Raw genomic sequence first — 14,533 nt, 5'->3', positions numbered from 1 at the left:
TTTCTTTGAAATGTGTACAAATACAGACTTCTTCCAGTCAATTGGCCAGGTAGCTGTCTTCCAAATCTCTTGACATAGCTGAGTGAGTGCCTCTAGCACAGCATCCATTTGTTGAAACATCTCAATGAATAATCCATCAATTCCTGGAGCCTTGTTTTTTGCCAATTCCTTCAGTGCAGCTTCAACTTCTTCCTTCAGTACCATTGGTTCTTGATGATATGCCAGCTTCTGAAGTGGATGAACATCGACCAATTCATTTTGGTACAGTGACTGTGTTCATTCCTTCCATCTTCTTTTGATGTTTCCTGCTTCATTCAATGTTTTGCCCATAGAATCTCTCAATACTGCAACGCGAGACTTAAATGTTTTCTTCAGTTCTTTCAGCTTGAGAAATGCCAATTGTGTTCTTCCCTTTCGGTTTTCTAACTCCAGGTCTTTGCACATTTCCTTATAATAATTGGCTTTATCTTCTCGAGCTGCTCTTTGAAATCTTCTGTTCAGCTATTTTTTCTTATCATTTCTTCCATTTGCTTTAGCTACTCTCCATTCAAGGGCAAGTTTCAGAGTCTCTTCTGACATCCATTTTGGTCTTTTCTTCCTTTCCTGTCTTTTTAATGAACTTTTGTTTTCTTCATGGATGATGTCCTTGATGTCATCCCACAATTCCTCTGGTTTTCGGTCATTGGTGTTCAATGCATCAAATCTATTCTTTAGATGTTCTCTAAATGTAGGATGGATATAATGAAAATCATATTTTGACTTTCGTGGACTTGTTTTAATTGTCTTCAGCTTTAACTTGAACTTGCATATGAGCAGTTCATGATCTGTTCCAAAGTCAGCTCCTCGCCTTGTTTTGGCTGAAGATAATGAGTTTCTCCATCACCTCTTGCCACAGATGTAGTAAGTCTGATTCCTGTGTACTCCATCTGGTAAAGTCTACATGTATAGCCACTGTTTGAGTTGTTGACATAAAGGTATTTGCAATGAATAAGTCGCTGGTCTTGCAACTGGATAGTAGATGCCTGTCAATTCTTATGAAGTTGGAAAGGCAATCCACAATATGGAGGAAGTCACCACAATGTGACCAAGGCAAAGGAAGACACTGATGTGTATGCAAGAATAAAGGAGAATTACCATAAAACTATAACATATATAATCCTGCAACAACATTAATAACAAACAATAATTTGTTATTGGATACATAAATAGTTCTATGAGTTGGGTCCGACTTGATGGCACATAACAACAACAACATAAATAGTTAATGTATGCTAAATAGGTGTAGGAGGTCATACAGTCTACACCCATATACATATATAGTTTTGGTTATGGATTTTTCTCTGTAAATATTTGTATTTCTGCATGTATATTCATATACACAATAGAGTACATGGGGGCACAACTATGGACACTTCTTTAACATAACCAAACACCTCACAGGACTGAGCTACAGGGCTTGAAGGATAAGGACCATAGTCTCAGGGAACATCTAGATTGATTGGCATAACAATCCATAGAGACAATGTTCAACATCCTAGTTTGGTGAGTAGCATCTAGGGTCTTAAAATCTTGCAAGCAGCTATTTGACACAACTATGGGTCTTTTCCCACCCAGAGAACAGCTAAGTGAAGAAAACCAAAGACTCTAGGAAGCAATTAGTCCAAAGGACTAATTCTCCACATGAACCACAGCCTCTTCTAGCCTGACACCAGAAGAACTAGATGGTGCCTGGTCACCACTACTGACCATTCTCACCAAGGACACAATAGAAAGTCTCAGCAAGAATGGAAGAAAAATGTAAACGTAACTCATATTGATTGAAAAGACCAGACATAGTGGTCTGACAGAAACCGGAGGAACCCCTGAGACTATTGCCCTAAATCACCCTTCCAACACAGAATTGAAGCCACTCCTGGAGGTCACCTCTCAACCAAATAACAGACTGGTCTATAAAATAAACAATAACACCTTTGAGGAATGTGCTCCTTAGAACAACCAACAATACAAGACCAAACGGGCAACATTTGCCCAAATAAAGATGAGAAGGCAGAGAGAGGCTGGGAAATTGATGAATGGAAATGAAGAACCCAAGATGGAAATTGGAGAGTGTTCACACATCGCAGAGATTGCAACCAACACCACAGAACAATTTGTGTATGAATTATTGAATGGAAATCTAATTTGCTGTGTAATCTTTCACCCAAAACACAATAAAATGTTTAAAAATATTTAATAAAATCTGGAAGTGGCTTAGATAGATGGTTCTCGTTCAGGGTGTCTCATGACATTTCAGTTGAGATGTCAACCAGGACTGCAATCTAATGGATGGGCTTGGGCTTCCAAGCTCACACGTGTAGCTATTGACACAAGCCTTGGATTTTTTTGCTGTATGTGGCCAGTGGTCTCAGTTCCTTTTCATTTGGGCCTTTCTGTTGGACTGCTGATTACATGGCAATTAGCTTCCACAGAGAAAGGGGAGAAAGAAGGAGAACCCGCACAACCAAAACAGAAACCGCGATGTCTTTTATAACCTAATCACAGAAGTGACATACGCTTTTTTCTACAAGAATCTATTGGTCACCTAAACTAACCCTTATTAAATGTGGGAAGGGATGACATAAGGGCAAAGATACCAGCAGGTAGGCCTTATGAACCTGTATATCAATTGTCAGTAAAACCAACAGAGTGGAGCTACTTTAAAACCTAATGACTTCACTGTATGTCTCTAATGGTTTATATACACTAAGGAAAATGCTTCAAAATAATATTTTAGATGTTTTCAATAACGATCATGTTGCTGTTGCTATTCTCTATGTATACTGGGGGATAAAGCAAATGAGTGGTTATGTTATGCTGGTGTTGTTTGGACTTTGGAATTTGGGTGTGAGATAAATAAAATGCAGATATAATATTAATTACATTATGTAAAACTCCTGTAGTCCTATAGTCCCACTATAGGAGTTTAAATTGGAAATATCAGCATGAACTCTTTAAAAACAATGTGTTTCCTAGTCTGTCCACTGAAAATATCTTAGAAACAAATGGCAAACTTAGTAGTAATGAGCACCTTAGGACCTGCATTTTATTCCATAATTTTGAAAGGCTAATTCTGGGTTTGACCTGGAACATCTACTCTTATCTAAGCAACGAATGTATCAAAGACCTCCCAAGACCTGTCAAAAACAAAAACAGATCTAACACTCCCACTAGCCAAAGATGGAACAATTTGGGCATAAATGAGAATAATAATTGCAACATATTTAAACATCTAATATGTTTAAATCCATGAGTTCATAATGATTTAAAAGAAAAAAAGGAAAAAAAAAAAAAAACTAACCACATTGCTCACCACTAAAGAATTCTAGGAAATAAAATACAAACTCATAATTTTGAATACTAGTAAATAGGAAGAAAAGATTAAGCATGTATTCAGTCTGCCTTTCCTATATATAAACTGTATCTTAGGTAACCAAATGGTTGATGAGGGAAATTTTCTTTTTATAGAAGTATTCCTGTTAATAAATAAAGAAATAATGACAGAATAAGAACATTGACATTTTTCAAAGCATTAATGAAATAATAGACTTAATCAATGAGCATCAGTGCCTGATGACATTTTATAAAGACAACCAACAACACTTGCTTCCATGGGAGAATGTACCAGCTATGAAATAATCTTGTTTAAAAAAATTGAACTTGAGTATGATCAAAACTCTTGATCTAACTACTAGTTTAAAGGCAACAAAAGGGAAAGATGAAAATGTTAAACATCATGGGATGAAACAAAATCTAGAAACGCTATGTGGCAAAAATATTGCTTCTTCTGCAAATACATTGCAAAGAAATAATTGAAAAAAAGGAGACAAAAGATAAAAGAGAAGAGAAATAGGAAGACTTGAAAATTTTAAAATATTTAAGCAATTCTAACCAATTGCAATATTTGGATCTCATTTGATTTCTATTTTGAAGAAACAACTATAAAAATAAGATTTATCAGACATTTGAGGGAATTTGAACACTGGTATTTGATGATGCTAAGGAATTGTTAATAATATTTTTTTTAGTGTAATAATGTTATCACAATTATATTTTAAGAATCCTTAAGTGTAGCCAGAATGCTCCTTGGAAACGAGAATGACCTGACTTTGTCTCACCTACTTTGGTCATGTTGTCAGAAGGGACCAGTCCCTGGAGAAAGATATCATGCTTGGAAAAGAAGAGGGTCAGCAAAAAGAGGAAGACTCTCAATGAGATAGATTGACACAATGGCTGCAATGGTGGGCTCAAGCATAGCAAGGATCGTGAGGATGGCACAGGGCCCAGCAGTGTTTTGCTCTGCTGTACATGGCGTTGCTATGAGCCAGAGCCAACTCAACAGCACCTATCAACAGCAATGACAACATCCTTAGGCAGGGGTTCTCAGCTTTAATGTACATCAAAATTACTGGAGTGTTTATTAAGCTTAGATTTCTAAACCCAACTCCCAGAGATTCTTATTTGGTAGATGTGGAGTGCGTCCAACAATTTGCATTCCTAATAAGTTCCCAGGTAATGCTGAGACATTTAGCCCAAGGACCACAATGAGAACACTGCTTTATAGACATGTGCTGAAATAACATTGGTGAAAAAATATACTATCTGGCATTCACTTTCTCTCTACTGGGGCATGATGTAGGCGTGGATACAGATTAAACAAGATTGTCAGTTCGTAATTGCTAAAACTGGTTGATAAGTATATGGAGTTTCTTTATACTATTCTCTCTGTAAAAGAGATCTGGTGGTATAGTGACTAAGGCATTCAGCTGTTAACCAAAAGGTCAGTGGTTCAAACTCACCAGCCACTCTATGGAAAAGATGAGGCAGTCTGCTTCCATAAAGTTTTACAGCCTTGGAAACCCAATGGGGGTCACTATGAGTCAGAATCAACTCAATGGCAGTGAATTTGGTTTTTAATCTCTCTACAGGTGCCTATATTTGAAGTGTTACATAATAAAAAGTTAAAATATAAGTGTTTACAAAGGTAAATAAAATACTCAAATGATATTTACTCTATTTTCTGCAATATACATTGAAATCACATTTTTGTTGTTGTTGTTGTTTGCCGTTGAGTCGGCCCCGACAAATCATGTTATGCACCAAATAAATTTGGAAATAAAAAATTTTTCTAATTCTAAATTTCTTAAAAACCTCCTATTCAAACTTTTAACACTTATTTTTCTCATTGTTGTCTTCATTTTCACTAGAGCTCTTTTTCAGCCATTTAAAACTTTCTAGAACACATCAAGACATTGATCTTAAGTTGAGAAACAGAACTTTTCAAATTTGTGTTTCTTTTTGGTGTCTCTGCATATTTTCTTCCAAGCCTCAGCTATTTTTTCATTTTTTAATTATATAATAAGACAATTTGTTGTGTTCACTTGTCTTGTACAAGAGTTTTCGTGATTTCTACTTAAAGTCATTTTATTTATAAGCAATCTTTAAAAGACTTGTTTATACTTCCAACTCATGCATATTTCAGCACCCTAAGAAGAGTTACTAAATCTGTGTTAAATTCCTGTGCTTCTTTGTACCAATTTTTTTAGGTAAACATAACAAAAGTAGTATGTATTGAAATCTTTTCAGGCTATTGTGTCTTCTCCAAACAAAAGCAAAGCAAATGAGAGAAGCCTGTAGTATTAGAGCCTTTGTAGATACTGTGGCAACTCATGAGGTCATTGACAGAGTGATTCTTAAAGAGTATATCCTCATTTTATTTTCCTTGAAACTTTGTGAACTCTCTTTGCTTTTGTAAAGCAACAGAGAATAATGATTTGTATCAACAAAGAAGAAATCTAAAGCCCAGCATGCACTTGTCCTGAACAAGACATCATCAACATCTATGACACTTGATTCCTTTATTCCTTTAAAGGAATTAAGTTATTATCAACAGATTCAGCCATGTTCTCTACACTGTGAGTCAGCACTGTACAAAACAGAGTCCCACAACACATGAAGATCATATTTTACAGGGAAGAGACACACAGAAATAACGAACAAATACATACTATACTTTGAAAAACATTTTAGATACGTATAACACTCATTTTCACAGCATTCCTAGGAAGACAATATATTTTCCCCATTACTTAGATGAGGACATAAAATTTAGTCTGTTAACAAAGGCCAAAATATCTGCAAGGGTAGAACTCATATCTGCCTTGTTCAACTCTATCTGTAGTGTCAGGGATAAAGGTATTCAATTAATAACTTTTGGTTCTTAAGTTAGATTAAAGTGGGTTAAAGAAAAGATTGACTCTATTGAAATGATTAGGCATTGTTGAATGCTTCTTTAGAACACCATCATCTAGAAGTATATCAATTCTAAGAGGCAGAAAACTGTTTGTGTGTGACTGAAAATAGAAATATTTTATATCAGAAACAACTTGCTAAGAAATACATTGTTCTGATAGCCATATGTTGAAGTATGTCTAAAATACCAATCAAGTATTTTTCAGAGTGAAATTTCTCTGTGGACTAAAGGTTGACTCTCTCTCATCCTATCAGTATGGTGAAGAGCAAAGGTTGAATCTTGTCTGTACAATTTATAGGAAGTAAATTTTGAACTAGTCTGATTGTCTTAGTTAACCTACTACTGCTGTGCCAAAAATACCACAAACAGGTGGCTTTAAAGAATAGAACTTTATTGTTATACAGTTTTGATGACTCACTGCCGTCAAGTCGATTTTGACTCATAGTGATTCCTCTTTGGGTTTCTGACTCCTCTTTGGGTTTCTGAGATGGTATCACTATGGAAGTAGATTGTTCAACCTTCCTTCCGAGGAGTGGCTGGTGGGTTTGAACCACCAGCCTTCTGGATAGCAGTCAAATGCCTTAGGCACTGAGCCATCAGAGCTCCCTTTGATGACTAGGAGTCTGAATTCAGGACATCAAGCAGATCTCTCTGTCTATGGTAGAAGAGCATTCCTTGTAACTTTCAGTTTCTGGCAGTCCCTAATGTTTCTTAGAATTCCTTGGCTTATAGATAATAAGCATGCTGTCTTCCTTTGTGTGTGTGACTCTCAGTGTCTGTTTTCCTTTTTGATTATGCAACACTCAGAATAGATTAGGTTTAAGACCTATGCTGTGGTATTATGACCCCATTAACTCAACACAAGAAAATCATTATTTCAACAGGGCCACATTCACAGGTACAGGGATTAGGATTTAACATTAATCTTTTTTTTTTTGGAGGAGGGACACAAATCAATCCATAACACTGATACAGTCAACACTCTGCTAAAACATTCCCATGGCCCCTCACTGCCCTCTAGATAAAGCACAGGCACTAACAAGGGTTAGAAGACCACTCACCACTTTTCTTTGCCTCCTTCTCTAGCCTTACTTTTTTGCTCTTCTCACCACTTAGATTATAAACTACTTTTATTTCTCCAAAACCATCCATATGTCTCCTATATACTTGCACTTTTAGGGTTTTCTAAATCCAATTATTTTCTTCTGTAATGTTCTCTTTTTTTTTTTTTTTCTCTTTTCCTTCTCCCTCCCTGCTCCTTAGCCTATTAACTCTAAATATAACTCATCTTTCAAGTCTAGATTTAGATGTCACCTCTTTCAGCAGACCTTCTGTGGCCACCAAGTTCAAGCTAGGTGACATATAAGCTATTCCAATAATGGCCTTTATTCCCATCCATAGTGTATGGTCATGGTTGCTTGCTGTGCCTCCTACTATCTGCAAACTCTGTGAGAGCAGGAACCTCCCCATTTGGTTCTGTGTATGACCTACCACAGTGTCTGGCTGAGGCCAAGTATGCCATAAATATGCTTTAAATAAAGAAATAAAGTTATTTAACTTTTGTAAGCCTTAGTTTTCCAGATGTAAAAGTGTGCTGTTGTTACCTACCTAATAGGTTTGTTGTAAGGATTAAATTTAATGACATGACCAAAGCCATATATGGTGTTTCATATACAGTTTGTGCCCAATAAATCATTTTTCTTATTCTTTTGCCCATGTAGAATCATATCACTCCTATCCACTGTAGTGAGGCTCTTGATTTTTCCATAAAATATTTCATGACTATAAAATATTTGTAGGCTGCTATCCATACTGATAAAGAGCTCTGGTAGTGCAGTGGTAAGACATTCAGTGGCTAACCAGAAAGTCGGTGGTTCAAACTCATCAGCTATTCTGTGGGAGGAACTTGAAGCAATCTACTTCCATAAAGATTTACAGCCTTAGAAACTCAATGGGGGTCGCTATGAGTCTGAATTGACTAGATAGTAGTGGGAATCTATACTGATGAGTTACCACTTGGCTGTCAGTTTGTCATACTGTGGTGGCTTGTGTGTTGCTGTGAGACTGGAAACTATTCCACCGGCATTTCAAATACCAGCAGGGTAACTCACTGTGAACAGGTTTCACTTCTGAAAAAAAAAATTGGCCAATGAAACCTTACGAATAGTGGTGAAACATTGCTTGATATATTCCTAGAAAACTTTATGAACAGCAATGGAACATTGTCTGATATAGTGCCAGAAGATGAGCCCCTCAGCTTGGAAGGCACTAAAAATATGACTGGGAAAGAGCTGCCTCTTCAAAGTAGAGTTTACCTTAATGAAGTGGATGGAGTAAAGCTTTTGGGAAGTTCATTTGCTGATGAGGCACAACTCAAAATAGGAAGAAGCAGCTGAAAACACCCATTAATAATCAAAATGTGGAATGTGCAAAGTATGAAACTAGGAAAATTGGAAGTTGTCAAAATGATATGAAATGCATAAAGACTGATATCTTAGGCATTAGTGAGCTGAAATGGTATTGGCCCTATTAAATCACATAATCATATGATCTACTATGCCAGGAATAACAAAATGAAGAGGAATGGCATCACATTTTTCATCAAAAAAACATTTCAGAATCTATCCTGAAGTACAAATCTGTCAGTGATAGGATAATATCCATCCACCTACAATAATGACCAGGTAATACTACTATCATTCAAGTTTATTCACAAACCACTAAAGCCAAAGTTGAAGAAATTGAAGAATTTTACCAATTACAGCAATACGAAATTGACAAAACATGCAACCAAGATGTATTGATTATTACTGGTGATTGGAATGAGAAAATTGGAAACAAAGAAAAATCATTGGTAGTTGGAAAATATGGCCTTGGTGATAGAAATGATGCCGGAGATCACATAATAGAGTTTTTCAAGACCAATGACTTATTCATTGCAAGTACCATTTTTCCACTACATAAACTGTGCTACACACGTGGACCTCACCAGATGGAATACACAGGAATCATATTGACTACATCTGTGGAAAGAGGTGATGGAGAAGCTCAATATCATCAGTAAAAACAAAGCTAAGAGCTGAATGGGGAACAGACCATCAATTGCTCATTACAAGTTCAAGGTGAAGCTGAAGAAAATTAAAACAAGTCTGTGGAACCCAAAATACAAACTTGATTATATCCCATCTGAATTTAGGGACCATCTGAAGAATAGATTTGCTGTTGGAACACTAATGACCAAAGACTACAAGATTTGGGGTAGACATTAAGAAAATCATACTTGAAGAAAGCAAATGGTATTAAAAAGACAGGAAAGTAAAAAAAGACCAAAATGGATGTCAGAAGAGACTCTGAAACTTGCTCTTGATGGAAGAAATGATGAAAGAGCTGAACAGAAGATTTCGAAGGGCAGCTCAAGAACACAGAGTAAAGTTTTATAATGAAATGTGCAAAGACCTGGAGTTAGAAAACCAAAAGGGAAGAACACACTCAACATTTCTCAAGCTGAAAGAACTGAAGACAAAATTCGAGCCTCAAGTTGCAGTATTGAAGGATTTTATGGGCAATTTTATCTGTGTTTTATTGACTATGCAAAGGCATTTGACTGTGTGGATCATAATAAATTATGGATAACATTTCAAAAATGGGAATTTCAGAACACTTAATTGTGCTCATGAGAAACCTATACTTAGACCAAGAGGCTGTCATTCAAATGGATCAAGGGGATATTGCCTGGTTTAAAATCAGGAAAAGTGTGTGTCAGGGTTGTATCACTTCACCATACTTACTTAATTTGTATGCTGAGCAAATAATCCAAGAAGCTACACTATATGAAGAAGAATGCAGCATCAGTGTTGGAGGAAAACTCATTAACAACCTGTGATATGCAGATGACACAACCTTGCTTGCTGAAAGGGAAGATGACTTGAAGCACTGACTGGTGAAGACCAAAAACCAAAAACTTCTGTATGGATTATACCTCAACATAAAGTAAATGAAAATCCTCGCAACTAGACCAATAAGTAACATCACAATCAATGGAGAAAATATTTAAATTTTCAAGGATTTCGTTTTACTTGGATCCACAATTAATGCCCATGGAAACAGCAGTCAAGAATTCAGATATTGCATTGCACTGGGCAACTATACTGCAAGGGACCTCTATAAAGACTGAGGTGCACTTAAACCACCTTATGGTGCATGTGAAAGCTGGACAATGAATAAGGAAGACTGAAGAAGAGTTGATACCTTTGAATTGCGGTGTTGATGAAGAATACCGAACTGCTAGAAGAATGAACAAATCTGTCCTGCAAGAAGTACAGCTGTACTTCTTGTACAAAGTACAAACTAAAAAGCAGAAACTGAAGAAAACTAAGAAGTACAAGAAGTACACTTCAGAAGCAAAAATGGCCAGACTTTGTTTCACCTACTTTGGTCATGTTATCAGAAGGGACCAGTCCTTGGAGAAAGATATCACACTTGGTAAAGTCAAAGCCCCCCGCCCACCCCCCCAAAAAAAATAAAAAAACCAAACTTGCTGCCGTTGAGTCGGATCTGACTCATAGTGACTCCTCCTTGGGTTTCCAAGGCGGTGTCTCTACAGAAGTAGATTGCCCAATCTTCCTTTTGAGGAGTGGGGGCTTGGAACTTCCAGCCTTCTGGTTAGCAGTCAAATCCCTTAGGCACTATGCTAAGATCCTCAGTGAGATGGATTGACATGGTGGCTGCAAATTGGTTCAAGCATAACAAAGATTGGGAGAATGGTGCAGGACTGAGCAGTGTTTAGTTCTATTGTGCCCAGGGTCGCTATGAGTCAGACCCTACTCAATGGCACCTAACAACACCACCACCACCGAGTAGACATTCAATTTTCAGTAAGCCCTTCCAATTGTGTCTCATTTCATTTACCTGATATTAAAAACGACTATGGTCGGAGCAAGAGGGAATGGAATTTTTATCATTGACCCTCTTTCCATCGTTCATTCTCTTATAACCTTTAATAACATTGCTCTTGGGATGTAATATTCTGAACATTTTAATCTCTTTTATTCCATTGCTGACAAGGCTCGCAGTGCCTTTGCTGCCCCCCACCCCAAATCTGCTAATTAAATCAGCCTAAGGATGTGCTTATTTCTATTAAGAAACTATATTTACCTTTGAATACCTTTTTTTTCTATCATAGATACTTTCTTTGTTGCACAAATAGTATCTAATTCTGTTCCCCTTTCCCTCAAATGTGTTAATCACATAATCCTGAGTCTTGAAAGAAGCTTTCTTCTTTGGGAACTCAAATGTCACATTAAGTGGCCTGACGTTCATTTGCAACTGAGAATGTATTTTAGGAAATTGGTTGGCTCATTAATATTCTCCCTTCTATCTTCTCTCTCACTCTTTCTGCCCCTTGTTCTAATTTTTCTTGCTTCTTTACTATTCCTAATCAGGCACGTGTTCACTGCAGCTCAGTACCAACCGGAGACCAGTCCCTATCCTACATACATGGCCTCCCCAGGAGAAACCTTAGAGACTGGACCCTGGAACAGATGGTGAGGGGCGGCTCTGACCAACCAGAGGTGTGTATGCTAAGAGAAGTTGAGTTGTTTCTCTGTAGATGAAGTGGTATTATTTGCTGACTGTAGGTTTTCATGTGGAGAGAGTGAAGTGACAGTCTGGGGATGGACTGATGGACAACAGATTCCTCTCGTGAGTCTAGATCATCCATCCAGTTTACTTGCCAATAAGCTTCCCCTGAGGAGTCCACAGTCAAACTTTATATGTCTCAGCTGAACTCTTCACCTTCCTCCAGCTTCCTTTTTCTCAAGGGTTCCTACACTCAGGAAGATTGACTGTTCTCTCAGTTACCTCAACAAAGATCTGGGCATCATCCTTTACCTGCTCCCTCAAACTTTAGCCTGAATGCCCAAACCAGTGGGCCCATTATTCCAAATTCTCATGCAATCATAAAAGTTATTTTTTAAAAAACACAGATAATGTAACAGCCTTCTAACAGAGTAAACCAGTCATAGAGTCAATTCCAATTCTTGATGACCCCCATGCATCAGATTAGAACTGTGCTCCACAGGGTTTTTAATGGCTGACTCTTTGGAAATAGATCACCAGGCCTTTCTTCCACTATCTTCATAATTGGTTGTAGATCAGACTGTTGTAATCCAGTAGGTACTCTGAAATAGTATGCTTCCCTTCTTCTCCTGAAGAAAACTAGTGAAGTGCAAACTAATGAATAGATGCAGAATGAATACTTACCTTCAGGTATGTCTTGGGTCTCTAGTCCTGCTATAACATAAATACCACAAATGGATGACTTTAACAAACAGGGGTTTATTCTCTTACAATTTAGGAGGCTAGAAGTCCAAGTTCAAAGTGCCAACTCTAGGGACTGAGAGAAGGCCTCTCAACCTTGGGCTTCAGCTCTGCCTCTTGTTCCTCTGGAGCTGGATGCTTTTTCTGACTCATGCAGCTGCTGGCTGCTGAGGCTGACAAATCCAAGATTGACAGGTAAAATGGCAAAATCCCAAGATCATCAGGCACACAGCAGGCCACTTATTCATGTCTAGGAACAATCCCCAAATTGGCAGGCAACACATATCCAAATGTGCCAAAAAGCTAGACAGCTTTCTCAAAGCTTCTCCTTATATACTGGAAGCAGGCCACACCCTGAAGGCAACTTCTTACCTACTCACAGCAGATTCCACCGTTGAGGTGATTACAATATCATCATGAGGAATAACTACATCCAGCTGCCCAGCCACTCAAAACCATGGCGCAGCCAAGTTGACATACAATCTTAACTATCACAAGGTGTTACCAACTTGTCCTGTTCTAAGTCAGGCTGAACTTGGACATTCTGACATTAGTTCCACTGTGCCTGTGCTTCTTGCATTGACCTTCTCATTTTAGAGCCAGCTGTGTTGATTTTTTTTTTTCCTATTGTTTGTGTCAGGATATTGGTCAGAGGCCAAGCAGAACAACAAGGGAAGATACTTTTCTTCTTTCCCTGGTCAGAAGAGAACTCAAGTCGTGTCCTTTGAGTTCCAAATTATTAGACAAGATTCAGAAAGAGCTGAAGATCCTGGACCCCGTCTCTTCAGGGTATCTTCTCCAATCTCAGCTAAGTCGTCTCTTCTTGAGGCATGAAGTCCCTCTGAAGTTACCAACAATCAAGATCCTTTGCCAGAGATTTTTGGGAAAGGGCTCTCCTGAAATGGTATGGCCATCATGCTGTTTCAAGTGTGGATTCCTTTTGTTTTTCTCACTTGTACACACCAGGACAAACATAATTGAGAGGTTGATTCCTTTAAGAATAATCTTTACTATTTATTCCTAAGGTAAAAAGCCCATTTATATTCATATATAGAAATTTCTAGTCAGAATAGACAAGAATAAGAAATAGATTTGGATCTCCTGTTTAATTTCTCTTTTAAGGGCTTTCCTGTCCCAATTTTCATTTTTTACTCTGAATCTATTAGGTTAGTCATAGATTCATAATAATGGGCACACTTGAGTCCATTGAGTCTATTCATAAGCTGACTCTGCCTGCAGTTCCCAATGTAAGAGTGGCATACTTGACTAAAATCTTCTACATGTCATGAAAATTTCCTAGAGAGTTAAAGGTGGGAATTATCTTCAAAATATAATTCACCACCACTATTTTACCAATTAGTGAACTGAAGCCCAGAGAGGTCAAGGAACATTCTCAGGGCACCAAGGAATTAATGGTAGACCCAGGAGTAAAACATAGATACCCCAACAACAAAGCCAGTTCTCTAGGCACTGTGCTTCATAGAGCTTACAAATGGGGAGAATGTAAAGCACAGTTCAAAAGTAACCAAATTCAGGGAGACAGAGAAACATATTCTAAAACAGGAAGATGGAATGACAGTGGGCAAATCATTAGTAGTTATGTGTGAATAGCAAGATGATAGACAAAGAACACAATCGTCAAAAATGAAGAACTCATAGAGATAATCTCAGCATTTAGTAATATAACAAATGCAAATGACCTCTTCCTATGCCTAGCAATTAGTAGGCCATCAAAAGTTAGTTCTCAAATGGAAACAATCAGTCCTAGTGACTGGTACACCATCCGATCTGCAACCTATACAACTATGAGACCAGAAGAACTAGATGGTGCATGGCTACCACTGTCATCCACTTGGAAGGGATGTAGGAGATCCTGGATAGAGAGGAAGAACAGTGTGGAACAAAATTCAAAATCATTTGGAGGAA

The 14,533-nt window shown here is 37.6% G+C and overlaps 1 protein-coding gene across 1 annotated transcript in view; it reads left to right on the top strand.

Moving 5' to 3' along the window:
* CUNH1orf87 (chromosome unknown C1orf87 homolog) overlaps positions 1 to 14,533 on the top strand; it is a 143,540-nt gene that overhangs the window by 45,934 nt on the left and 83,073 nt on the right. The window contains exons 3-4 of the mRNA XM_042782439.1: positions 11,724 to 11,859; positions 13,248 to 13,511. Of these exons, the coding sequence (XP_042638373.1) occupies positions 11,724 to 11,859; positions 13,248 to 13,511 (400 nt within the window). The remainder of the gene's footprint in view (positions 1 to 11,723; positions 11,860 to 13,247; positions 13,512 to 14,533) is intronic.

The sequence above is a fragment of the Orycteropus afer genome, unplaced genomic scaffold, assembly GCF_000298275.1.
Source record: "Orycteropus afer afer isolate SDZICR_OR568_19922 unplaced genomic scaffold, OryAfe1.0 scaffold00318, whole genome shotgun sequence".
NCBI classification, from domain to species: Eukaryota; Metazoa; Chordata; class Mammalia; order Tubulidentata; family Orycteropodidae; genus Orycteropus; species Orycteropus afer.
Note: the sequence above shows the minus strand (reverse complement) of the source record. Positions and strands in the feature narration are given on the sequence as shown.